This window comes from Chinchilla lanigera, unplaced genomic scaffold (genome assembly GCF_000276665.1).
Source record: "Chinchilla lanigera isolate Chin_1 unplaced genomic scaffold, ChiLan1.0 scaffold00053, whole genome shotgun sequence".
Taxonomy (NCBI): domain Eukaryota; kingdom Metazoa; phylum Chordata; class Mammalia; order Rodentia; family Chinchillidae; genus Chinchilla; species Chinchilla lanigera.
This window is the reverse complement of record NW_004955454.1, coordinates 10,227,037-10,254,509: the sequence shown is the minus strand read 5'-3', so window position 1 is coordinate 10,254,509 and position 27,473 is coordinate 10,227,037. Positions and strand designations below refer to the sequence as shown.

The window sequence follows — 27,473 nt, the reverse complement described above, 5'->3', positions numbered from 1 at the left end:
GAAAGTTACAGGATGCGGCGTCTTCCTTTGCAAACGCTTACATGCGCAGTCTTCATTCAATGGGAGTTTGAGGAAAGCGGGGGCTCTCTTCAAAAACGAGACTGTTAAGGTCACTTCTTCCCCAGCGTTCCGAAGAACCTGCACCTGTAAGTAGAAAGAATAAAAATAATGTCGTGATCCTTACCACTGTAACTGTGATATGACTGCAAAACTGAAATTGTTGGCTGTCTTTTCCACCTCTTATCGTCTTTGAGTGGGGAGAGATACTTTGTGAAAAATAAGGGAGCAAATTATGCAGCATGCAGGGGTCTGGCCTCTTCAGCCCCTCTGAGGCCTTCTCTTCACAGGCAAAGTACTCCTTCCTCCTACGTTCATTAAAATTTTCATAGTTTAAGGTCTGTATGAGGCAATGTGAGAGACCCTGGGACCCATGGAACGGTCAATGCAATGTTCAAGCTTCTGTATTTACTAATTTAAACAATTAAGCGAATCTAAAATATCTATGATGTATATAAAATGGACTAACCTTTCCTAGCATGAGAAAAGTAACCTTGAAGATATGGAGCAAAGCGCTAATTCAGATTAAATACAGTTGCAACAATTCACTCCAACCCTTGGTAAAAAGGAATAGGAATTACCGCCTGTTCCACCAGTGAATATTTTCCTTCCCTAAATACCTGTAATGGTGGTAAATTTATTATTAACAACTCTCAATATTTTTTGAATTCTAGAGAGTAGGTCTAGTTCTACCTGTTAAAAAGGTCAAATTCTTCAAAAATCAAAGAAAGGGAAATCTCAGTAATAAAATATTAATTAATTAAAATTTTCATTTTATTATCAGCAGATTTTGCAATACGTAATAAATACATTTATTGTAGGAAACTGATACATATACATATCCCATCTTTAATCCTTTCTTTAATTTTGCTTTCCCACCCTTCTTTCCCATTGCGCCTTCTCTCAATGTAAAATTCTAAAAGAAAAAAGAAGCTGGAGAATTATTTGTGTCAACATACATGAGAAATGAATATAAATATGCTTAGAATGGTAAGCCATCATATAAACTAAGAGGACAATTCAGAATAACTAGTTAAATAGCATTTTATTTTTTTGTACAAGGAATCCATCTTGCGCTTGCCAGGCAGGCACTTGCACCGCTGAGCTATATTCCCATCTAAATAGCATTTTATACACATGAAAATATAACTTGCTATGAAATATACAGAAAATCCACTTCCCACCGGCAAAGTTCCATTGGGCCTGAGAATCCTCTTCCTTACCCGGAAGTGCTGTGTGATCAGGAACACTGTGAATAGTTTCTCATTCTAAGTGTCCAGGGGAGCCCCATCCTCCTCCCCACATAGGAAGTGAAGGAAAGAAGGGTAAACGCTCCCCAGCATCCCCACGGTATATTTTTCCATAGGCAAGGAGGGACTTTTCTCAACAAACTTATCTGGAAATATGCTTAGTCAGCACTAGACACAGTTTGTCTTTAGCAAGTTAATGGAACCAGGGTCTAACCTGGGAACACTCTCTCCCTTTCGTTTTCCTCAGCATGGAACAGTGAAATTCCCAGTGACACAGAGTACTCCCACCAGCCTAGCATGTCAGCAAATGGGATTTAGAATACATATCCTACAAGGGACTGGTGCCCATAAGCTAGTGTTCTACACATTTAAAAAAAATCTTAAGTAAGACAGTAACAGGGTTTTAATAAGAGGGTAGTAAAACATCATAAACAAACCAAAAGTGTGCCATAGCAATTACATGTCCATCAGGAGTATTCAAATGTGAAAAAGAAGAGATAACTAAAACACGATGAATCACATTTTGGAATTATCTAACAAGGATTTTAAAGCAATCAAAGTAAAAAAAAGTTTCAAAAACGATTGGAAGTCCTATTGAAACAAATGAAAATTTACAAAAATCTAGTAAGCAGTAGCAAATTGTAACAAAGATCAAAACGGAAATTGTAGAATTTAAAAATATAAGGACATCAAAAAAATTTTCTGCATTAGCTCAATTCTAGAGTAAAGAAGAAAGAGGACAGAATCGCTAAAAATGAGGTCAAAACAGAGGATTCACTCAAACTGTACATTAGAGAAGATATAACCAAAAGCGAAATACCTGGTTTAAGAAGCTGAGGAAGCTACAAATAATATAGCCACAAGAAACTACATCAACGCACATCACTATTCTACAGCCTAAGGCACAAATTTCACAGTATTCTTAAAATTAGAAGCTCACTATGGAATGACATGGATACAAAGTACATATAGATTCAGGGGATTTGTTTTAATGTCAGTGAAAAAGAAAGAAGTTATTTTTAAAGAAACAGTAATATTTTATATCATGGATTGCTAGACACAATATTATTAGGATATCAATTCTGCCCTGTTTTATACAGATGGAAGATAATCACACTCAAAATCCTAATTTTTTTTCTCTTCTCTTTTCTTATGGCTTAGTCTTAATTTGGCTTAAAAGTTTGCATTGTTATTATATTTGAACTATTTAATATTGATGCTGTCAATATTATATAACTTAGCTGACAGTTTACAGGGAAATACATAAAACGGTAGAATGAAGCAATTAAATAGTCATGCTCAGGGCTGGGGATTTAGCTCAGTGGTAAAGCACCTGCCTGGCAAGTGCAAGGTCATGAGTTCAATTCCTGGTACTGGAAGAAAAGACAAAAACAAACAAACAAACAAACAAACAAAAAAACAAAATAAATAGTCACCCTCAAAGTGTAGAATACATGATATCTAGGGATAAATAAGGAAATGACTTATGAACATCTTAAGTTATAATATGGGAATAAATAAGACATGTACAAGTTAATACAACTGACTAACAAATGGGGAATGAAATTTTGTAACTGAGAAAAGAAGAACTTTAGAAAATTATAAAATATTATACAAAGAGTATTACTTAAAATAAAAGATCACTTATAGATGGGTATTTGTATCTGTCATCACAATTTCAAGACTTTTACACATACCTATTTTTAAATTAATGCATGGAACACCATTAATAATGTGTGTGTTAAAATTTTTTCTCAGGTTTATTCCTGTGCTTTGAGACCACATTTCATCACACTGATGCCGTCTGGTTGGAAAATACAGCTCTGCTGCAGGAGTAACATAGAATAGAATCTTCTTAAAAAAATCAGAAATCTACGCCACCAATATTATTTTCTTTCACATTTTATGATTGAAATAAATACTCTGAGTTTTAATCAGAGACCATATTAGCCCTTATTCTCTCAAATTGTTTTATGGCAAGCACCTTATCAAAGAGACAGAGGATGATAAATAATAGCAATCCTTCAGAGTGGGAAAGGAAAATGGTATTAGAAGATATTTATGGCTTTAATATTAAACTTGCTACAAATCTAACAACTTAGTTCATGAACTGTATGCTCTTACGTTCCACTCATTTGTTAAAGTGGAATCATCATAAAACCTTTTGGTTTTTCTTTTCCCCTTTCTTCACTCTCCTTGGAATCTAATCTATCTTATATGAAATCTTAAATGAGCAATTTTGATACCTGTCTAGGTTCAGTAAGGGTACCCACAGCTATAACTATCATCCTTCTTATTTGATGAAAAGACAGTACTGCTACTTTGGGCATATTTTGAGCACAGATCAGGACACACACACACACACACACACACACACACACACACAATCTTCAGAGAGAGCAAAGGAGCAAGGCAGGGAAAGAGGCTTGTAAGGATCTTTGTTAGCCTAACACGATGTGGAGATACTCAAATATGAGTGAGATTTTAAGGAAAGAAAATAAGTATTAGTGCCCACAATAGTGACAGAAAACTGCCATCTAGAATTTTATCTTCACATTGGACTCAGTGAATAGTTTCCTTAAAGTCCTGGAGCCTGATCACAGAAAATCTTACATCAGAAGTTGTGGTTAGATTTTGAGTCAAGTTGCTTTGCAGATAAACTCAGTAAGCTATTCTAGAAGTGCTAATGTACTTTTCACTCATTTATCTTGGAATAATGATGGCGTGAGGCTACCAAATGAAAAGATCTTTTTTATGCACTGATTGATGAATTGTTGGGAAAAATAGAACTTATCATATGTGTCACTGAGTAACATGGATCGAGCTAACTCTGAGGTTTGCATACTGGTGTCAGGCTGTCCTCCTGTACTCCATCCTGTATCTGCTGGTACGTGCAATTTACAGCACAGCCCAAGGGTCTCTTAGTGTGGGAGAGCAGAATATTACCCTCTTCTTATGGTTTAGCATAGGTGCACACGTTCATACTGATGCACTGCACACAGATTGCCAGTTTTCAGGACAAGAGTTAGGGCCTTCCTCAGGGAGGACAATCTGACCAAGGAAGGAGTCTTTGATATTTCCAGGAGTTGGTGCACTTAGTTATATTAGATAATAAATCAAGTGCAAAAGCAGAAATTATCCAGATGGTAAATAGGGTATGGAACGTATTTACAAAAATTTTGATAAATCACCACTGGAAACAGTGAGAGAATCAAACGTGAGGTGAGAAGCAAAACAACAAACATAGAGGGAGCAATTTCACAGAAGAAAGAAATGTGGGATGACTGAGAAATGTCAGCTCCCAGCTTGAATTTTTGAGACAAGGGGATATGAGACAGTGATAACAAAGCCAAAAGCATGCCAAACTAGGCATTACGATTACCAGTTCTGTGAATAGAACAGCTCAAAAAATAGAATGTGACATTCTGTGACACTTTTATGCATTCAACTATTTAATTATATGTCCTTCATTTTATTTGTAAAAATGAGAGAGAGAGAAGGAAAAGGAGAGGGAGAGAGAAAGGATGGAAGGAAGGAAGGAAGGAAGAAAGGAAGGAAGAATAAAGAAGAAAGAAAGTAAAAGAAAGGGAGATCTATTAAATAAACTGTTTAGGAACACTTCCATAAATATTTTTAGCCTAAATTTTATATCATTTTAAATGAAAATTCACAAAGAAAGTTTATCTGGTTATTGGTGATATAAAAACTATGAAAATTATAATGTTTCCAAATTCCTAAATTATAACCTAAAGTTTCAGTCTAAAATACTTTCCACGGGGGCTAGGGATTTAGCTCAGTGGCAAAGCGCCTGCCTGGCCAGGGCAAGGTCGTGAGTTTGGTTCCCGGTACCGGAGAAAAACCAAAAAAAAATAGTGTCCACAAATGCAGCAACTTTTGTGTCTTGGTACGTATTCACAACTAAAATTAGAGCTTTTAACTGTAATAATCAGCATGCAAAAATAAAATTCTAAAGGACTGAATTTCAGAATGGAAAAAGGCCATTTATTGTAAGCAAGAATCAAATTTCAAACACTGAAACCAATTTAACTATAATATATAAAATTATGACTGAAAATAATTTTGTCTTTTTCTATGAGCCCATTCAAACAAGAGACTATATAACAAAAGTATATAAAAAGTCACAGCCTAGTTCTGCTTAATTTTAACTTGATGTGTTACCAAATAGTTCACCTAACTATAGAAATAGTATGTGGGAATTTGTTTTTACTACAAGCCGACTTCTCCAATGATCCAAGCAATATTTTAAGTTGTTTCTCATGATTATGTGGCCAGTTGACTAGTTTAAGATTCCGTTAGCAGGTTAAATTAAATTTTACAATTTATAAAGCCCCACTTAATCCAAGATGAAGAACAGAAGAGTTCAATGGGGTGGTGTCTAGTTCTTCATAATGAGCAGGCTCCAGTACAAAACTGATGAGGTGTCTTCAATTAACTTTGTTGAAGTAAATAAAAATGAACGGTTCAAAAAACTGAGAAAAATAGTATCAAAAGGAAAAAAAGGCAGTTATTAATATGAATATATGTATTAATAATGTATTACAAAACAGTATAAATATTTAGAACCTAGAAAGTGACAAATGAAATTGTACTATGAACAAGTGGTATGTTGATTCGGGTTTTTTTGCAAGGGGAAACAGTATAATACAGGATACATATTTTATAAGATTATTTATAATAGTCACCCAAAGAATCACCAAGGGAGTGCAGGAAATCCGTCCACACACTAGAGACCAAAGAACCCAGTTGAGGGCCTGGATCCCACGATAATAACCTGCATGAGTCCAGCTGAAGACCTAGAGCCCATAATAGTGCCTCCCACAAATCCAACTGGAGGCCTAGAGCCCACAACAATGTCTCATGCAGGCCTGTTTCACAGATCTGCACTGGGAAGGCCCAAAGGTCAGTGGTGGAATCTAGTAAGTCTGTGCCAGGAGGATGAAGGATCTGTGCTAGAAGGCTGAGGGTTCTACCCTGGAGCCAGGAAGTGATGCACAAAATAAGAACCTGAGCTCCCCCAAAAGGCACCACAGCCATCCTCAGCAACAGTGGGGTTCCGAGCTCCTCCAATGATGAGGAAAGCAGAGTTCCCACCAGGAAAGCCCAAGCAGCAAGCTTCTCCAGGAGACTGAGCAGTGCACCATCTTTGCCTCTGTTGCCAGAAAGTGACGCTCAGAGTGAGGACCAGAGCTCCCCAAAAGTGAACTGAAGCCATTCTCAGTGACAACAAGGTCTCAAGCTCCTTGAGTGATAATAACAGTGAAGTTCATCAGGAAAACCAGCATGACAAGCTCCTAGAATCAACAGCTCTTTACAGCTTCTCCCCATTCCCAATAACCTTTTTCAGTTCCCAGCAGCCTAACTTCTTCTTCTCCAGTTCTGCCTCTTATGCTGCTGGCAACAATCCCCAGGTGGGCCTCCCACACCCAGCACCATGCTTACTCTATTCAGCTGGGTGTAATAAGTTGACCACCAGTTGTCAATCCACTACAAGTGGATTTTATTTCAAAATAGAAAATCTAAGAAAATCTTAGGAAGTTATTGTCAAGATAATAAATTTCATTATACTCTAAAGAGACTAGGAAGAGAACTCCTCTGGTGCGCTTCCCCACATAGGAGTGTTCCCAAGCCTAGCATGCTCACTTCCTAAGTATTTGCATGGATCTCATCCTTATTTCCTTTTACTCTGATCAGAAATCATATCAATAAACCCAAATCTCACCAGCCTAAAGTAGCTCTTCAGATGACTGTCCTTGCTCAACTGATCTACTTGTTGGTTCCCATGAACCTTCCCACCTCCCATGCTGTGCTTATGTACATCTTTTCTTCACTGTTGTGTGTCTGATCCTCTAGAAAAATGTGCTGTACAATGGCAACAAGATCCGCATGGTTCGTGGATGATTCAAAAAGCTGGACATGGAACATGGCTTGAAGGATCCTCGTTGCTCAGTGTTGAATGAGTCAGTACAATAAAGAGCTTAAAACAAAATGAAACAAAAAATGAATTGTCTTCAATGTTAAAACAATACAACCATGTTGATGCACGTTCTCTTCATTATTTTTTAAGTTTGTTGTTAGTTAATAAAAGTGCAAAAAATAAGAAAAAAAAACTTTTACAAATATTGATAAAATGACATGTATATTAAAAGTATAATTGAATACTTGAGAAAAATATACTCACTGAAATAACAGAAATTCTAAGGTAATGTGTTGAGGTAGCTTTATTTAAGATTGCTATAATCTAAAATACCTTTTTCCTAGGCTATTGCTAAACATCAGATGAAATGTTAAAAATATGGAAAATAAATCCTATAAAACCCTTAGGAATTCAACCAATAGGCACAGATTTTTTTTTGTAATAAATTTTAAAGTCTTATTAAAGAGAAAATAACAAAATGCAAAGCTTGGCACAGATATGCTATATGTTCTGTGAAATTTTTTACAAAAAAAAAGTCAATAAAATGTTAAAGAGCAAAAGAAAAGATAGAGAGTAAGAAGTGACATCTTTTTCAAGTGGGAAGAGGAACATAAGCTAAGGAGAAGGGAAGGGAAGGGAAGGAAAGGGTATTTTTAAAAAGTTTTTTTTTAGAAAACAGAAGTAGAGGGGCTGGGGATTTAGCTCAGTGACGCAGCGCCTGCCTGGCAAGCGCAATGTCGTGAGTTCGAGTCCCGGTACCAGAAAAAAGGCAAAAACAACAACAAAAAAATGGAAGTAGAGCTTTTACAAAAGGAGAAAGGACCGAGTTTGGAAGGATTAAGAGGAATGGGAAGGTTGGGAATGAGAAAAGAATTAAGATGTGTAATGTACATGTACTAACTTTTTGTGATAAATGTTGTCATCATGTACAATCTGCTCAAACAAATATAACCACAGACAAGTACCACGAAAAAAGGGAAGAGATCAACAAAAACATTCTCCCCAATGTATGAGAAATAAATGAAAAAGAATAGTAGTAGGAGCTGGGAGATGTGAAACTATCAATATCTAAACATGCTACTAAGTGTTATAATCAAGTCAATATCATATTAATATAGAGAGGCAAATCACTAAAAATGAACAGAAACTCCAAAAGACCTTCATTTACTTGAACTACATGAATGAATTTTAAAAAATTTAAATGTAATGTTCAAAGAGCTGCTTATAAATGGTGCCAGAATGTATGAATATTTATTCATAAAGAGGAAAATAGAACAGCACACACATACACTACGCTGGCAAGAAATCTTAGTGGAGTAAAACTTAAATGTAAGTAATATCACATAAATAGTCTGGTGAGAAATTACAGAGGACAAATCAGAGGGGAGAAGAATATATTAAACTGAACTACAAATTCAGAACCTAGAAGAGAAATCTGCATCATAAATTTGTACCTATAAAGCTACTCAGGTGAATGTAAATGCTGCAAATTTTGCTTATTAAGTTCCACTGAGTTATGACATCTTGCAAATTATATAAAGAGAATTATTGTTCATTTTTTCATGTGTTGGGGGTCTCAGTTTCTGTAAGGAACTGTCCCCAGGCTGCTGTTATTTTGTCTCGACATTATGTTTTGGATTATCTCAAAAGAAAAGTTTCATGGTTCACAGATTCACTAAGACCAACAAACAGCTAAGAGGAGTTTATGTTTATCATGTCACACTTGTACTGGACACAAGCAAGGAAGAAAAATCAGCTTGACTCTTACATTGCATTTTATGTGGATTGTGTTTTGAAGAGCAGAAACAAAACTATACCAAAATGTGGGAAGTGTGTTCTGAACGCTATCGAAGATCCCGGCCGCCTCTCCTGAACACTGCAGTCATTCTTAATTAACTAGAGTGCACATTAAGGGGTTTTTACATCCTACATCTTCAGAGAACAATGATACAGTTTCACACTGATAAAATATTCAAGATTTCATGTTCATTTAGTTTTAATCATTGAATATAACTGTATTTTCCCTACAGATAGTAGAAATATGTTATCTGACTAATATATCTTTTGATTTGTTAATTTGCTTTCAAGAAAATTCTTACATTCAACTGCATATTTGATCTTTGACATTTAAGTGAATGATATCATAAAATGTTAATTATCCTGAACAATAAGGATTTTTATAGTACTATAAATACTTAAATACAATACAAGCCTAGCTTGAGGAAATAAGGCTTCAGATTTAAGTTTATTATTTAGGTTTTTTTTATTTTAAAGAGAAAGAAATAAAAATAACAGTAAAACAGAGTTTCAGAACAGGTTAGTAGGAGAAGTACAATAATTAATACATTGTGTATTGCTTCTGAAGCAAACAAAAAATTACTATCTTTTATTTTATAAAGGAGAATTTAATGACATTGCAAAGCTAAGTGGCTTGCTCAAATATGACAGGTAGTATATGACAGACTGACAAAACTTACAAGTATAAATTATTTTTCTGTTCCTTCCACCCTCAGAAAGTATTAAATTCCTGCTTCTATTTCACTATAACTGAGCACCCACTAATCAACCTCTCTGTCCCTCCCTCTTTTCCATTCTCTTCAGCCTCCAGAAACCACCATGCCTTTCTCAGCTGCTATGGGATCAATTGTTTTCATATTCCACATATGAGGGTGGTCATGTGGTTCTTTTCTCTGAGTGTCTGGCTCAGAGGCAGAGCAAAGCAGCTCTGCTCAGATGTTGCCTGCTTGGGAGGCTACAGATAGTGGACATGTACTGTGCTGTATGTCCGAAGTATCAAGAGGAAAAGACATCGCATGCTTTCACTAGGAAGAAATTGTAGATGTTTGAAGAGAAAGATGTTTTTAATTGGATGTAGACACTACATAATGGATACAGACTTCTTATCCTGAATCATCACATAATACCCCATTAAAATCTGGAATTTTAGTATTTTGACATGTCAGTTAAGTGTTTTAAAAAGATATTTATTAAAAGTCAATAGGAAATCTTAATTTCTTAAAAGGTATATTTTATTATAATAGCAATTTCAAAATGATCATCATTTCCATCAATATATTTGAATCCAGGACCTTCATACAGAGGTACATCCCAGGCTTTTAGTGCACTTTCTACTTTTGAGGTAGGATATTAATTGATTCCTAAATTGCTCCCTGCACTTCTCCTGTCTCAGTCTCTGAGAGTGTAGGGATGACAGATGGGAGAAACCATGCCTGGCTTCATGTATCTCTTTACCTATAAAGTCCAGGTCTACCAAATCACTTCACTGCCCCATATCTGAGATCATACAGTCTACACAGAGAAAACAAGATAAAATTCTATATTAGTAAGGTTGCATTTGTATAAATTGCAAATCTGTGTATATATTTTGGAGATCAATGATTATAGTATTTAAGTCAATGTGAGAAACTTAGATCAAATGTCTAAACATATACAATAACGTAGAATGTCCAACGTTAGAATGAGGATGATCTAACATTTTAATTTAAAGACCACCAAACTGGCAAAAATAGCAAATGCTCTTAATAAAATGAGGGAAGAAATGATAGAAAGAACTTTTTTTTAAAGCAAATAGTCCTACTCAAAGATCTCAGAACCCAAATCTCATTAACATACAAGGCATCACTGTATTTTATCCAATCACTCTGCTAATAATACTGATGGACCTCAAGCTTTCAGAATACCTCACTGCTTAGTGAAAGACCACAAATAAAGCCCTCACTGAGTTAAGGTCCCCGCATTATTTCCAGTAATTTCTCCTATGCGCTCTCTGCTCATACCTCAGAAACCATCTATGATTTACTGAACCCGGCAATGCTTCATTATATCAAATGTTCCCAAGTGTTTGCTGAGTTGCTGAAATATTTAAATCAGATCCTTTTGCAGGAAAGCCTCTCCACATTCTGTAAGACTATCTCAAGCATAATGGATTGTCAAGATCTGAAAAACAAAGCCAAACACTATCACACCCACATTAGATTCGCAGCTGCAGAATATGGTTGCTAAATATTTGTTTATGCATATTATCAGAACATGTTTGTACAACAACTTAGAACTAAGAAGTAAATATTTTAAGACTGCTTACATTGCTCCCTGCCATTTGAGTCTATTGCGTGGATCAGTTAAATATGTTATTCTGAATTGTAAATGTCAACCCTGTGATATGCCCTGAGCTCTGGTTAAGTACTCTGATACCCTGGCAGCACTGCTGGAGCCCCAGCTGAGTGGGTTGGGCCAGTATTGCTTGTAACTACAGTCTCCAGGGGCAAACACAGCTGTAGTGCTTCTGGAAACAGTGTTTTTTTTTCAGAGTCCAGTAATTTCAACACTTAAAAATAGCTATGTATGTCCTAAATATAAAGTATTAAATGAATAGGGAGAAAACAGCCTGCTTTATGTGTTACAAAATACATGAAGAAGAAAATGTGCCTGTTCTATTAAGTTTCAACCTTCTAGAAATCTGACATGCTCAAAAACCCAAACACATAATTCTAAAAATTAATATGGTTCCCACATTGCACAAGACACATGGACTCTATAAAATTTCTCAATATTGAATATATATTTGGAAGTCATTTATGTTTCTCTCTGACTTATACAGAAATTAGGGAAAATACCTAAGTGTGACCCTTAGCAAAGTTATAAAATCATCCTCTTCCTATTTTGTTATCAGAGATTCCTCTCAAGTGTACTGTTCTGCTTTTAAGCCTATACTTTTTTTCTCATAAGAATCCCAATAGCTACTTCTATCTCTTGGGACCTAAATGAGAGAAACAAACAAAAACAAAACGAAATCCAACAAAACCAAATCCTTTAAGAGCACCATGCTTATACTTCGTCTTCGGACTCAGATTTCAGCCTTGCTACCTTTCTCACCAAATGAAGTCAATCGTTATCTCCTCCCCAAGAACTCCCCAAAATGAAGCACAGGCATCAATGACATTGTGTTAAACATAGTCTGCTGCCCGCAAGCAAGTCCGATCAGCCTCATGATTGTCTCTTGACTTGAGGAGTCATCTGAAATCTACAGATCTTGTGTGAAGTCACAGCAGTGGTGGAGCAATGAGGAATTTATGCTACTTCTCTTTAAATAAATAGACATAAACGATGGCGGAGTTCCTAAGTCTTGATGTTATTTGCTTGAGTCATAAGATTGCGCTGATTTATATTCCATTAGACATTATAGGAGAATGAATGATCACGGGAAGATGGGAACTCTCAGACAATATTTTCAAATGCAAGAGCATATCAGAAAAGCACTGATTGTAATTCTCCCAATCATTGCCTTTGGAAAGCAGGTGGGAAGTAGGTGGGAACAGGGAAAGTGGGGCCCTCTGCCCCATATGGAATATTAAATAGAAAAGAACCACATGGCTTTGAAATCCCCTTATTCGTTCTCCAAATGCCTTAGCTATATTTGAAGTCTTGAGTAGGATAAGAGTTCTGGTTGCTAGTAAGAAGAGAAGGAAAGGGAGCTGCTTTTCCTTCCCTAGCTATTGTTTTGGTCTCCATGACAACCGAGGTCAGTAGGGGCCCCAGACGGAGCTACTCTACAAGCACAACTTGGTGAGAGGAAAGAGGAAGGTTGAGAAAGACATTTTGACAGCTTGATTGGGCAACACTTTGTCAGATCACTGGACTGGGAAATCACTACACCTCTGCTGACCGTGTTCCTATCTCAGCTTCATAAACTGGAGACTGAATAAATACGTCCGGAACACACTGCATGCGGAGCTGAAAATCTAAGACCAGCGGTGCTTCCCTGCGCTGCCAGAATTGACTGTCTCACTTCCATTACTGTGCAGAAATAGCAGAAATCATTAATAGCAACAAATAACGCATTTTGAAGGCAATCGTTAAGAGCAATAAAGCGTGCTTCCTCTGTGATACTCCTTTGCAAAAGAAACGCACAAGGAATTGTTAGACATTTTTCAGGCAAGCCCTCAAATCTTTCTTGGATGGAAATCGGAGGTACATAAACTTATTCCAGTGGTTGATGAGGAATAAATCTCATATCAGTGCCGTGATTTCTTTCATGAAAACCAGAGTAATATGGAGATCAAAGTGTAGCTCGTCTTCAACATACAATCTCAATTATTTAACACAGGAGGAAAGTAAAGTCTTTGAATTTCATTAGTTACAGGCACAGTAATTTGCTACACACTAAGCATCAAACTTCACTTTCCTTGAATATGGAGAAGAAACTTTATGATAGGAAATAGTGGAAAAATTTCATAAAAATATATATCCATTACTGGAATCTGATTATAAGTTCTTCTGTACATTGGTCAGTTAATTGTGCCTTCAAACTATTGAATTTTCTATGGGTGCCATCACCTAAAACTAAAAATTTTTGATGGCAAGATACAAATTGTCTAATAATAATTTTTATACCCAAGGGGAAGTAATGCACACACTGTATGTTCAATACTTGCTTTTCAAAAGTGATAGTACTTAGAGTTTGTGTTTCTTACACAATATTTAAGCCATATTATATTAAAAGACAAATAGTATCTCTTAAAAGACAAATAGTATCTCTTATTTTAACAATCTGAAATTTTCCAAAATGAAGTATTTTACTTTAATATATATATGTTAAAGACATATGTATATATAAAGTTAGAGTATATATATATATATATATGTGTGTGTGTGTGTGTGTGTGTGTGTGTGTATACTTATTTCTTTTATCAAAGTAAAATAATAGTTTACTAAATCTTAAATAAACCATAGAATGGAATCTGGTCATCAAGATGCAATTTTGTAAAGAATGAAAAACTCTCTTTGGTCACACCTTTGCTTTTTTTGTTTGTTTGTTTGTTTTGTTTGTTTTTTGGGGGGTACCAGAAATCAAACTCATGACATTGCGCTTGCCAGGCAGGCACTGTGCAGCTGAGCTTAATCCCCAGCCCCCTGATCACACCTTTGGTATGTGGCCATTGGAAAAGGAATACTTTAAAAGTTATTATGCTTCTCGAATTGTTCATATTGTTAACATTTTCATACCAGAAGATTGCATCTTATCTACTTATTGCAATGTTAGCTAGCAGTGTTTTCTTTTGCTTGAATTATATGAAATATTATATGTGATGAACTTGTTAGTCTGAGCAAATCTCCAGCTCAATAGTAATTAAAATTCAGTAAATCAAGAATTTCATCTCCCACTATGGAAAAGAATTTGAGCAAACATCTTCATAGCAATGGACGCTACTACATACATCCTAAGGTAGTTGGATGCATCTGAAAATGAGCTTAGCCCCAAATAAAATTTTCTCATATTGGAATTTTCTAATATTGGAATTTTCTCATATTGGAAAATTTTCTCATATTGAAAAATATCTCAGGGAAGCCAAAATGGTAGCATCTATCAAAGTTAGTTTAAATTTTCAATCAGGTTAAATATAAATGTGTGTAGACTGGAAGGGGGAATAACTTACTAAAGAATGTTATATTGAAGGGCTTAAGATGTTAAGTCTTGAGTTGAAAATAAACACAATTGTAATTGTACAATTGTGATTGTAATTGGTATAGTTCAAGATATTTGATATATCATTAGACATTACTCATGAATCTCTATTGCTAATGGTAAATTTATTTTATAATCTTTATGCAGCTTATTTTCCTACTCAACACTTACTGAACTTCTTCAGTAAAAAATGCAGCAGCAATCATTAAGAGACAGGGAAAACTTGAAATGCTGATAAATGTTTGTAAGTATCATGGTCTCATCAGTAGAAATAAATTTAGGTTTTTCAGTGGGATAACTCACAAGGGGGTAAGACAGAGCAGGTAGCGTCGTAACAGCGGAACCCTCCTGCATACACACTCCCTGAAAAGGAGGACCAACGAGTAAGGTGACAGGCATTTTGCCAGGAGCCACACCCAGGCTCAATCAGAGACAGGGATCTCCCAGGACACAGAGGAGGAGAATCTCCAATGGATCCTCTGTCTTGTGAAACCAAATTCTGTGCAGGTGAGGGGTTGTGTGCTGCATCAGAGACATCAACAAGGTGGATAAAAGATGTACATTATATGGCATGTGCTTGTTAGAATTAGGAATCTGGAGCCAAATTCCATTACTTTAAATCCTATTTCCAAAATCTGCCAGCTGTGTAACCCTGAGCAATTTGATTTACTCTGTCTCTAATACAATTTTCTCATCTCTGTAACAACAGTGATAGGCATATCCACTTAACAGGTTTATGAAGATTAGGTGTTTTCCTATTAGAAAAAGGCATAATGACGAGCTTGGCAGTTTATATGAACTTCATAAATGTTAGTTTTCATAAGTAGGGAAGAACTGATTAGCTGACATGATGAGAGGGTCACACACAAATGCCTGTATAGTCCTAAAACATGAACATTCAATAAAATTGCTCAATGAACATACGGAATCTCAGTTACATAGACCTAACAGTATCTAGCCATATGCATCCATTTACTACCTCATTTTAACAACTGCCAAATTCCAAGATGTTCGCACTATTTAAATGAAAGCTCTTTGAAATAGTATGAATCCCTCCATAGAGAGGTTCGTTTCCCCCTTACAAGCATACAATTAAACTAAGAGAAAAACAAGGAAGGCAACATTTGAAAGTATACTTTTCTTCCCTGAGAATGGCATTATCCCTGTATTACGTGTATTACATTACATATGATTTATTAAGAATATAGTTTACACTTTTAAATATGTGAGAGAAGTTATTTTGGAAATCCTCTGATTGAAAAACCTAAAAACACCAAAACATAAGACAAAAACAAAACAAAACACAGGAAAAATTGGTGATTAGAAGGAATTTATACATTTTTAATGTTAGGGGGATGAAGTGACTGATAAGCAAAAAATAGTAGGAACAGAAAATTTTAATTTTCATTTCATCAAATGTTATATCGCACTTACAAATCTACAATTCAGAAGACACATAAATTAGGGTAACTATGGACCCAAATGCTTATAATTAAAGAATGGCACCAGATTAATCCTAAAGCAACCAAGTATAGAAATATGTCAAAAATCACTCAGAAAGAGAGGTTTTTAAAATGGTAGCTAGATCCATGATCCTTCAGAAATTTCATGGCTGTTTTTGGAAAAAGACATGCTTTAAAATCAACACACTGAGGGCTGATATCTGAAGATTTCCTTGATGAGTTGATAGAAGAGCTGCTATATGAGTTGAATACTAAAATTATTATTTGGGAATAGAGAAATAGTGATATTCACAAAAGAAGAACAAATGGGACCATGTAAACTGAGATTGATAGACCCTTTTAATATTTTACTCACTACATATTTAGTGATCATATATATGGTGTTAGTACACAGTTTTTTGAAAAAAAGAGACGTGATGCCCTTAAAGAAATGATATCCTAGACAGGAAAGATACAAAAATAATCAAAATAAACTAAAAAGGAAAGAATGAAATTATGATAAGTACCAGTTACTGAGTTTTTTAAATACAATTTTCATGTTAAAACAGTTTAAAACATGGAGAAAATTGAAAAGACAGTATAGTCTTCCATATATAATGCATCCAATTTCCCATATTACTAATGTTCTATTAACAGTATCTTTGCTACAATGAATGAATGAATATATTATTAAGCTTTCCATCATGTGATGAAATATACAAACATCAACTTAAAATGAAGAAAAGTTTCATTTGGTTCACAATTCTGAAGATGTCGGTTCATGATAGGCTGACCCATTGCTTTGGGGCTCATGGTAATTTTACGCTATATTATGGTAAATTTCATTGAGAAGGAGGCTGTTAACGTTATGGAGGCGCAGGTGTCAAAGAGAGGGAGAGAAAGTGGCTGGAGTCTCTACCTCCTTCAAGCGTAAATCTCCAGCTACCTTGCTTTTTCCTCCCGGCCTCACCTCCTAAAGACTTCATCACTGCCTGGTGGCACCACGGACTGGAGACCAATCCTTTAACTCTTGGACCTGCTCACATATTTTACAGTACGTTCTTGAACTGGCGTTTTCTGGTCTTTTTTACAGACTGTGATGACTTGACTTTAGAAAGGAGGCCACAAAAGTAAAAGGTCATTTTCTCCCTATCATATCCAGAGTACAAGCTGTCAATATGACTTTCCCCTGGGGATGGTCCTTGATGAAGTGACTTAGTTATATAATCGTCAGTGGGGGTTAGGGGGCTGGGGATTCAGCTCAGTGGCACAGCGCCTGCTCAGCAAGCGCAAGGTCATGAGTTCGATTCCCGGTACCGGGAAAAAAAGAATCGTCAATGGGACACAATCCCAATAGGTGCAATTTAAAATAGGGTAGGTTTATTTTGGCTCACAATGTGTAGAGTTTTCAGTTCATAATCACTGGGATTTAAGGCAGGGTTGCATGGCAGAGGAGAGACAGTTCATGGTAGGGCAGTGTGAAGCAGAGAGGGGAATCAAGGATGGAGGGAGATATACCTGTCCAGACTACGACACTCTGCTCCACCTCTTCCTGACACGTTTACCTCCCACCATCACATGTAGCTATAAACAAGTCAGTGGATTAGTCCACTGTTGAGTATAGCATCCCCATGACCCACTCAAGTCCTAAAAGCCCCACCATGACTGTATGAAGCTTTGGGGGAACATCTGGACTTAAACTATTATATAAAGCGACTAAGACTTTTTTTCAGGCTTCTGTTCTCTGAAGTTAAACCCTCCACCAACCTTTCCATACTGCATTCTTTAGAAGAAAGTCACTATGTGCAACAGCCTACAGTTAAGCATTGGCAATTCAACTTCACTTATATGAGTGGAGTTTGTCTACATGAATTATTCAGAATTGCTTTTAAAATATTTGAATGCTCCTGCCAACTTTAATACTTAGGCAAACATTATATCAGAGAAAACTCATAGATATTAGTACATACTTTATACACTAAATTAAAATTCTACACTTTTATATGTCTCATTCAAATCTCTCTGGAATTAGCCACTGGAGGCTCTTTGACTTAGCGTTGTGTGTGTGTGTGTGTGTGTGTGTGTGTGTGTGTGTGTTTTAAGGTATAAAATAAAGCAAGCTCATCTCATATCTGTTCTACCCTAGTACTGGTTGTAGCCAATTCTATAAGTGCCCATGTTTCCATTTATTGAAGATTAGTATAGACAAGCATCTGAGTACTGGGTGTGTTCATTGTTACTCCAGTAGCCATTCCTTCTAAACCCTTCAAGCAACAGAAGGAACAAGGAAATCTACAGAAGTTTAAGAACTGGTGCATCCAGGAGTCCTCCCTGACCTAAGGTTTCACTTCCTATCGTTTCTGTTACCTGTAATCAAGTCTCAAAGATATTCAGTAGGAAACTCCATAGCTTTCAGCCATAAAGAGTGAAATCCTATTACTTAATTCAATAGGAATTGTAATATAAGGCATTATGTTAAGTGAAATTAGCCAGACATAGAAAGACGAGTACTTTGGTTTCTTGCTTGCCAGAGTATCTACTTTTTCATGAAAAGTCACATATCTGAACTTCTGTGTGATCTGCTTCTATTTTTTATGTTTTAGCACCGACAGTTGAACTCAAGTTTTTCTCAGTCAGCTACATCCTCAGCCTTTGTTTAACCTCCTTCTTTCAAAATTTCAAGTAGGTTCTCACTAAGTCACTAAATTGCTTGGAGTGCGCTTGAATGGGTCTCAACCTCCCAGAGTGTGCAGTGCTGAGATCTGCCATGCCTGGCTTGAAAAAAAATCATCACCAAGTAGTATTCCATTTACTAGTGATACTCCTTTTTGTTAAAGTGATATTTTTTAAATTGTCTTATTTTTCTATACACAGAAGACACTAGGTAAATTAACATAATAATTTGTATACCTAGTTACATAGTCTGATTAATTTTTAACTTACATAGGAAACAACCATATTAGAAAGGTATTAGCTCAGAAAATGGAGACATACTCTGATAAAAACAAAGGTGTCTCCATAGAAAAATAATTCTGTGATTTTAAAATGATTGCTTGCTTAGGATAGTTTATCAACAGAGAAACCTGGATTTTTATACTGTCACACTGAAACCCTAACCTCACTGCACTCATGGCACATAATCTCATTGTGATACTTTATCCCCACATTTTATAAGGCTAAAATCCCTTGCTAGCAGCATCAAGTTTGGCTAACCTTAATCCATTGGTTTGTTTACACTCTATTTTCCAAGGAACTGAGTAAACATAGTTTCTTTCTGCTCATATTTTTTGTCGATGTTATTACAGGGAGGGTCCTATATCACAATTATCTTGAAATATTTCTCTGTATGGGAATGTTTTTATGACGCTAGCACAGCCCCAAATCACAAATGACCTCCCCATAACATGAAAACGAGTCAAAATAGGTGGAAATGATTTATATGAGAAGGGTTCTGTGATAAGGAGAACTTTAGTCTAAACTCTGCCTGGAAAGAAGGACCTGGAAACAACTGCAGGCAAAGGAGACGAGGGAAGCAAAGGCTCGCAGGTGAACATGGGCCTGGATGTGAGAAATCAACAAAACTGGAGTGAGGCTGGTACATAGCTGGTGTCAGGAGAGACTAGCACAAGTGAATTTTAAGTTTGAGTTGTTTAGGAGCAGATGAAGAATTAATCAGCATCATTCTTTGGGTACTGGAAAGCCAAAGTAAGAGCTCCAGCATTACTGACCTAACTTGGCTGTTGTATGGCTGGCTGGTACTACGGCTGAGATCGAGAGTACACGCCCCAGGTCTCAGGCACTCACAGGTGGGTATTTTCCAAGGTGACTGCAGCAAGGGACATGCAACTGACTCGCCGCTAGGAGGCGGGGTCTGCCTGGAAGGGGCAGATCCCTGGCGGGATGACATAGAAAGTTGTGTAACTCTTCCCAGCTTCTCCCGTCTTTCTCTCTGTTGTCCGGTCACCGTGGTGTGAGAAGTTTTTCCTTACTTCTCCTCCTCTCTCATGTTTTGTGTCTTGGACCCAGCTGACCATGGACTGTCCCAGAAACAAAGAAGTTGACTAACACAGTCATGGCAGGGAGAGATCATGCTCTGGCATAGGGAGGGTGATGGGGAGACCATTGTGGTGGACCAAAGATGACAGTGCTGTGAAATAAGGGGGCGACTAGCTACTGAGATTAGTGGACAGATTACTGATTTAGTTGAGAGGAATGCTTCAGAGGCTCAGGGGTATGACAAAAATTCAAGGTTACAACTTAGCTAAATTGGATCATTTTTGGAAATAAGAAAAGCAAGAAGAGTTTCAGACTTTTCTGCTTCCTGTGTATATTTTGGTTACTTCAGATTTATGGTCGGCTTGGATAGACGTGAAAGATGGCTCCGGCTTATGTTAGTGTGCCAGTTAATCTTGATCCTCAATTTAACTGGATGAAGAATGTCCTAGAGACGTGAGTCAATTGGGCTGGCACTAAGGGTATCACTGCGCTAACCTATGGAAGGGTTCACAGAGGAATGGGCTAATAAATGGTGGGACTACTTAGAGGAAGTGAGTCACAGAGATGTGACCTGGAAAACTGGACAGTATCTGGTCCTAGCCCCTGCCTCCCTGGCACTCTTCTTCTGATCTCTACTTTCTGTCCACCGTGAAGTGAGCACTAGTTGTATCTGGAAGGTTGTGATTAAGTTAGAATATGGAGCATGCTAAACCCTATGTATTAGCATGGTAATGTATGACAGATTATTTGCTTAATAATTTAGCAAGTTAGAGATTTATTTGAAATGGTTTTCTATATTTGCTTTTTATTTTACCATAAAAAGTTATAAGAAGTGAAATTTAAAAATTGAAATAACATTTACATCAAATTCAAAGATTTTGTCAGGCACAGTGACACAGGCCTGTAATCCCAGCACTGGGGAGGCTGAAGCAGGAGGATCACTGTGAGTTCAAGGCCAGCCTGAGCTACAAAGTGAGTTCAAGGCCAGCCTGAACTGCATAGCGAAACCCTGTCTCAAAATGACCAAAAAAAAAAAATTCAAAGATTTCTGAAAATATACATTTATATAGCATCACTCTTGATAAGTTATTCATAGAAGATGTAATTCACCCATTGAAAGTATACAACTCAGCAGGACTTGCATACACATATAGTCATATACTCAGTATTCCTCGGTTTATTACATTTTTATCAATATCTCCATCAAGCCTGAACCCAGTAAGACTCACTTGCTCTAGCTTTTCTCTAGCTTCTGATAGCTGATGCTCTGCTTTCCAGCTCTATCAATTTATCATTTGTGAAATTTTGTGTAAATGTGACAGTCTTTTACGGCTGGCTTGTTTTAATGAGTATTGGTTTGGATTATAAATCCTTGGGCTGCTATTGGGCCAGGGTGGAACTTTAGAAGTTGGGCCTGGTAGGAGGAAGTTGAGTGACCCAGGGTGCATGCTGGGAGGGAATACTGTGGCCCCAGTTCTTCCCTGTCTTTGTTTCACACTCACATGAAGAGATCGGATTTCTCCTGCTGCATAATCCCACCAGGCTCCACGGTCCTGCTACAGACCCAAACCAACATGGCGATGCATCCAGGAGCAGAAACAAGCATTGAAAGCTAAAATAAGCCTTTCCTCCTTTAGGTTGTTTATCTTAAGTGTTTTGTTTCATTCATGGAAAGCTAGGTAATAAAATGTTTTAGTACCCAGCTATATTGAAGTATCATGAGCACTTCATTATTTTTCTCAAGTAACTTTCCACTATGTGGAAATACCACACATTATATATCCAATCATCAGTGTGTGGAATTTTTTTCCTACACTTAGCTGTCATAAGTTATGCTGCTATGAATGTTTTTGTACAAGTTTTCACCTGATATATGCTATGTAGCTTGGCTACTTCAGAAACAAACTGTGGGAAGTCAAAAAACAGAAAGGAGATTTTATGGAGGCAGAACAACTCAGAGTGGAAGACGGATGAAAATTACAGGTGGCTTCTCATGTGTAATCATGAAACCGTCAACAGACGAAAGTGAAGTACTTGAAGGGTTGAAAGAAAAGCCTTTTATACACAGAATTCTATACCTGACAATTACCTCTCTCAATGAAACAATACACCCTTTATCAAACAAACAGTAACACAGAACCCCTTACCAGAAGCAGGCACTGCGAGAAGTGTTAGAATTCTACAGGGAGTAGCAAATAGAGACGAAAGAACATCAGTGAACACATGAAAGAAATAAGCGCTCTTAGTTGTTTCTGTTTCAGTTGCTTAATTATTTAAAAAAATAAGGGGCTGGGGATTTAGCTCAGCGGCACAGCGCCTGCCTGGCAAGTGCAAGGTCGTGAGTTCGATTCCCGGTACCGGAAAAAAAACTAAAAAAGAAAAACAAAAACAAAAAAACAATTTTTTTTTTTTTTTTTTTTTTTTTGTTTTTCTCCGGTACCGGGAACCGAACTCACGACCTTGCGCTTGCCAGGCAGGCGCTTTGCCGCTGAGCTAAATCCCCAGCCCCCAAAAAACAATTGTTTAAAAAAATAACAATGGCCACAATGTGGGGGACTAGTAAATGTATGGGTAAGTGAAATGAATGGAAGTAATGTCAGAGAAGATGGTAGCAATGAGCTGGGATTCTGGTACGAGGTAGCTGGGGCACAGATAAAGCAGGACAGTGCTATTTGAAAGGAAGCACAGATTGACAGAATGTATAGTGGAAATGCTAACGTGAACACTATGTGCTATTGAAACATAATTGATTGTGTAACAGTAGAGATATAACGGACTCAATTCAATACTTAATTTAAACCGAGGTAGTAAAAAAGGAGCACAGGAAAAGAAAATAAAGAGTAGATACAACAAATTGAGAAAAGTTACAAATATAGGGGATAATAATTGTTATTTGTAGTACATTATATTTGATTGGTATAATATCAATTAAAAGAGATTCCCAAAGGAATACACAATACCTAGATTTAAATTCTACAAGAAACACTTTTTTAACCTAACCATTGTTTGTTTTATTTTATTTTGTGTGTGTATGTTATGCCAAAGATGAAAGAAACATTTTAAATGAAAACCTCCATAGATTTAAGACAGAGAGAAAAATATACATTGATAACACAGATCAAAATAGCTGGAATAAATATATTTGTCAAGTGAAAAAGGTACTTCAGAACAAGGAGAATTCTCAATATTAATAAAAGGAGAATTTAATAACGACTAAATGAGGAATTAAAAAATAGTACAGTGGCAAAATCTCTAAGACAACATACTAAACCAAACCTAGCAACTGAATATCAAAATACTGTATTGTGTAAATATTGATTAAAATGAAAGGAGAACCAGACATATCTATTTTTGTAACTTTAGTCTTCCCTTTTTTCTCTGAGAGTCCTAGTTTGTCCTTATTTTTTAAATTTTTTACTTTTATTCATATATGTTTGCACTATATAATAATTGCATTCACTGTAGGGGATTAGAACATGTACATAACACTTTTCAATTCCCTTCTATCCCACCTCCTCTCAACCCCGCTCTTTTTCCAGCATCAGATTCATTTATTTATCTTATAAAAGTCATATAAAGTTAATTATGACATGTGCAGATTTAAAACCAGAGTAATAGGCCAAAGAGCATATAAAACATGTAAAGACATACTTTATTCCAGTTATGAAAGTATGGCAGGATGATCATTGCAAGTTTGAGGCCAGCCTGAACTATATAGTGAGCTCAAGGCCAGTCTGAGCTGCATAGTGAGATCCTGTCTCAAAAAAAAAAAAAAAAGAAAGTATGGCTTATTGTTTATAATTCAGTCAGTGTAGTCCATGACATCAGAAAAACTAAAAGAGAAAAATTATATAGATCTATCAATGCAGAAAAACATTTGAATGAGTCCAACAGACATCTATGTAAACAAACAAGCAGAAAATAAATAAAAACCTCTGGATTAACTTTTCAGTATAATAAAGAAAATCTACAATTTCCATTTAACATCATATTGAAAGGTGGGAAATGGAGGACCTTCTTACAAATATCAAGAAGGAAAGGTCTTCCTTTCTTCCAACACCCATTCAAATTGTATTGGAAATCCTTCCTAGCCAAAATGACAACAAACAGAAATAAGTGAAAGTTACAGAGATTGCACAGAAAGGAATAAAACTATCCTTTTTCACAGATGATTACAATTACCTGTCTAGAAAATGCCACTGAGCCTACCAAAGCCCAAACCAAAACCAAAACCAGAACCAGAACCAAGACCAAGACCAAGACCAAGACCAAGACCAAGACCAAGACCAAATCCTGCAAGGTACCAGGATGGAATTTTATATACATAGTTAGTTACGTTTTTACCTACAGCCAATAAAGCTGAAGTTAGAATAACACTACCCTTAACAATATTGAAGGATTCAAGTTTGTAGCTCTACATCTCACCGAAAATGTACAAGATATTAAGTGGAAAATTGTAAGTCACTGATGAGAGAGCAAAGGCGATCTCAATTAATAGATGCTGCATATTCATGGGTTAGAGGGCCCAGTAACATTTAAATGTTGATTTTTTCCAAATTACTCATCAATATAAGGAAATATGCAGCAAAGTTCCTCAAGTTATTTTGTAAATATTCTGAAAGTGGTTTTAAAGATTACACGGCAATGCAAAAGAATATTCATGAATACAGAATATTATGAGAATGCTGAAAAAAAGGACAAAGAGGGTTCACTCTTCCTGATTTCATTATTTACAACAAAAATAACCAGGGCAGCAGGATGCTGGCAAAAGAATAAATAAATTGATTTATAAAATGGAATGGAAGATTGCAAAAGAGACACAAATATAATCAATCAAAGGAAGTAACTTCAGTTCAATGGGAAATTAGTAGACTTTGTGACCAACGTACTAAAACTACTGGAAAAGCATTTGCTATCCATAAAAAATAAGTTAGAAGCAGATCTTTCTCACTCCTTTCATAAAAGGACTCAAAATTAATCATAGACATACATTTAACATGTAAAATATAAAAATCACAAAAGATAGTAAAGTGTCTTCAATAACAATGAGTTTCTAACGGTATGATGTCATTCCACAGGAAGCACTGACATGTGTGCATGCCTTTAAAATATTCTTTGTTTGTTTATATTTGAAAGGATTTGCATTGAATCAGGTTGGTCCTTTTATATGTATTTTCTTGCTTAATTCTATTGGTCTTATGCAAGAATTTTTGAATAGCATATATCTAATACTATTTTGCATTTACAATGCTGGCTTGTATGCTATTTTATTTCATTTTGAGGCATTCTTGGCTTGTTTTGTAATAATTCTGTATTCTACATTTTTAATATTGCTATCAACTTTTTAGTGTCCCAGAGCGCGTCTTTTTTGCTCTGTATGTTGATGTTACTTAATTTATAACATAGTTTTTATCACCTATCTGAAAATATTATAGCTCAGTCATTTTTATCTGAACCTTATTTTGTTTTCACCATTTTCTTTTTTGTCTCTGTGTTTGCCTTGGTCTCTGCCTTTGAAGTAGATTTTTCTTCACATGTGGATGATCCTTTGGCATCAGTCAATATTTCCGAGCGAGACACTGGCAAGTTGGCTGACAGCTCTGGACGCAGGGTGCAAAGCTTATCCACCCCTCGACTCCACTGTGGTCCTATTAGTGAGAACTCAAAGTGCATTCCAAAAGCTCAAATGGGTTACTTGAGGGTTATCTTTCTTAGAAGAATTTCACTAAAAAGATTCCTCTAACTGCCTCTCTTATTGGAAAGAAAATTAAACTAAACAAAACAAACCTCAGATGCCAGTGTTCTGAGAGTTCAAAGGCGGGGAGAATCAGGACATGACACACTGCTGCCCAGAATGTACATCTTACTTCGTTTTCCTGAAGAATCTCACGCATGCCCTCTGCAGTACCTCAGTGTCTCTAGTTGCACTCTGATCAATACCTTGCTTCTCTGGATCCCTTCTCAGCTCTGTCCTAATGAGCCTGCTGTATCCAGTCTTACCTGAGCTCTGCAGTGTGAATGATTGCTAGACACTTTCTTTGCCGACAGATTTCTCAGGCCAAATACGACAATCTCTAGGCACCTGTTAAATGTTTATGTTCAAATAAAATTACCAACCACCTTTGCCTACTGCCTTTTCCTCATTCTTCTTATTATACCTAAAATTATTTATTGTCATATTAATAAGTTTTAGGGGGGGAAAGATGTAGAAATATCACCTCGATCCTCAAATCTCCACTTGAGTTGCTGAAGATTGTACCTTTACATTAGACCTGGAGGTGCAGGCTTGTAGTCCCAGCCGTCGAAGAGTCTGAGACAAGAAGTTCAAAAGTTCAAGCTCAGCCTAGGCAATTTAAGGACTTAATGAGTCTCTGTCTCAAACTTTGCTCCTTGGAAAGTCTAATGATAATTAATTCTGAAAGGGTCAGAAATACCTTTTGCTATTCTATTGCAATGTCCAAACCAGGAACTCACGGCAGCTTTCTCAGTGGTTAATGCACGCACATCACTGCACGGTGTCTTTGCATACACATCACTAGCGTCACCACCAAATATCCATCATCGATCTATCCAACAGATTTATGATCATTTCTATAACGCATTTTTATAGCACATCATGTCTTCAGCACAGTTCCCCTAAACAGTTCCCACCTTCAGGAGCTAATTCCAGGCTCCCGAACACCCTTAAAAATAAGAACTATGTATTTCTACCTTAAAGTGATCCAAAGTCCTACACTGAATAACTGTGAACAGAGACACATGCATCTTTCTCAGACCTAGAGCATTTTCCTCCCTTTCTGCTTTCCAGTCCTCTGGCCCAGATAACCATGACTGTTGCCCACCTCACCTTTAGTAGTAACTTACACCATCAGCTTCTTCAGAACACATGACTCCAGCAGCCTCTTGAGACATTGCCAGGAGAGAGCACGGGTAGATGTGAATTCTAGAAGGCTTCTCTCTCCCTTGGGTCAATACTGAAATTCTCACAATCTGGAGGATTCATGCTATTTTCTTTTCACTAATCAGACCTTTCCTTGACAGTGAAAGACGAATAACCCTAATCAGGTTCATGTACTTAATTTTTACTCACTGTTAAATTGAATGATCTCAACCTTCACAAAAAGCATCTGTTCTCCAACGTTTCCAGTTATGCTCATATATTAGCAACTGGCCACTATTTGTGTATTCTCTTTTCTCTCGGAGCTTCTGTTGAATTCTGTTTGCTATGGCTGAGTCTGGCCAACGCGAATGCTTTTTCTTGGGGTTGTGGTTGATTCTGCTGGATGCCATTCATTCGACAGTGCACCGCA

At 36.6% G+C, this 27,473-nt stretch overlaps 1 protein-coding gene across 3 annotated transcripts in view; it reads right to left on the bottom strand.

The window, feature by feature from the left end:
- Sntg1 (syntrophin, gamma 1) overlaps positions 1 to 27,473 on the bottom strand; it is a 741,266-nt gene that overhangs the window by 185,365 nt on the left and 528,428 nt on the right. For all 3 annotated transcript variants that reach the window (XM_005396048.2, XM_005396049.2, XM_005396050.2), the window contains one exon: positions 42 to 144. In XM_005396048.2, the coding sequence (XP_005396105.1) occupies positions 42 to 144 (103 nt within the window). The remainder of the gene's footprint in view (positions 1 to 41; positions 145 to 27,473) is intronic.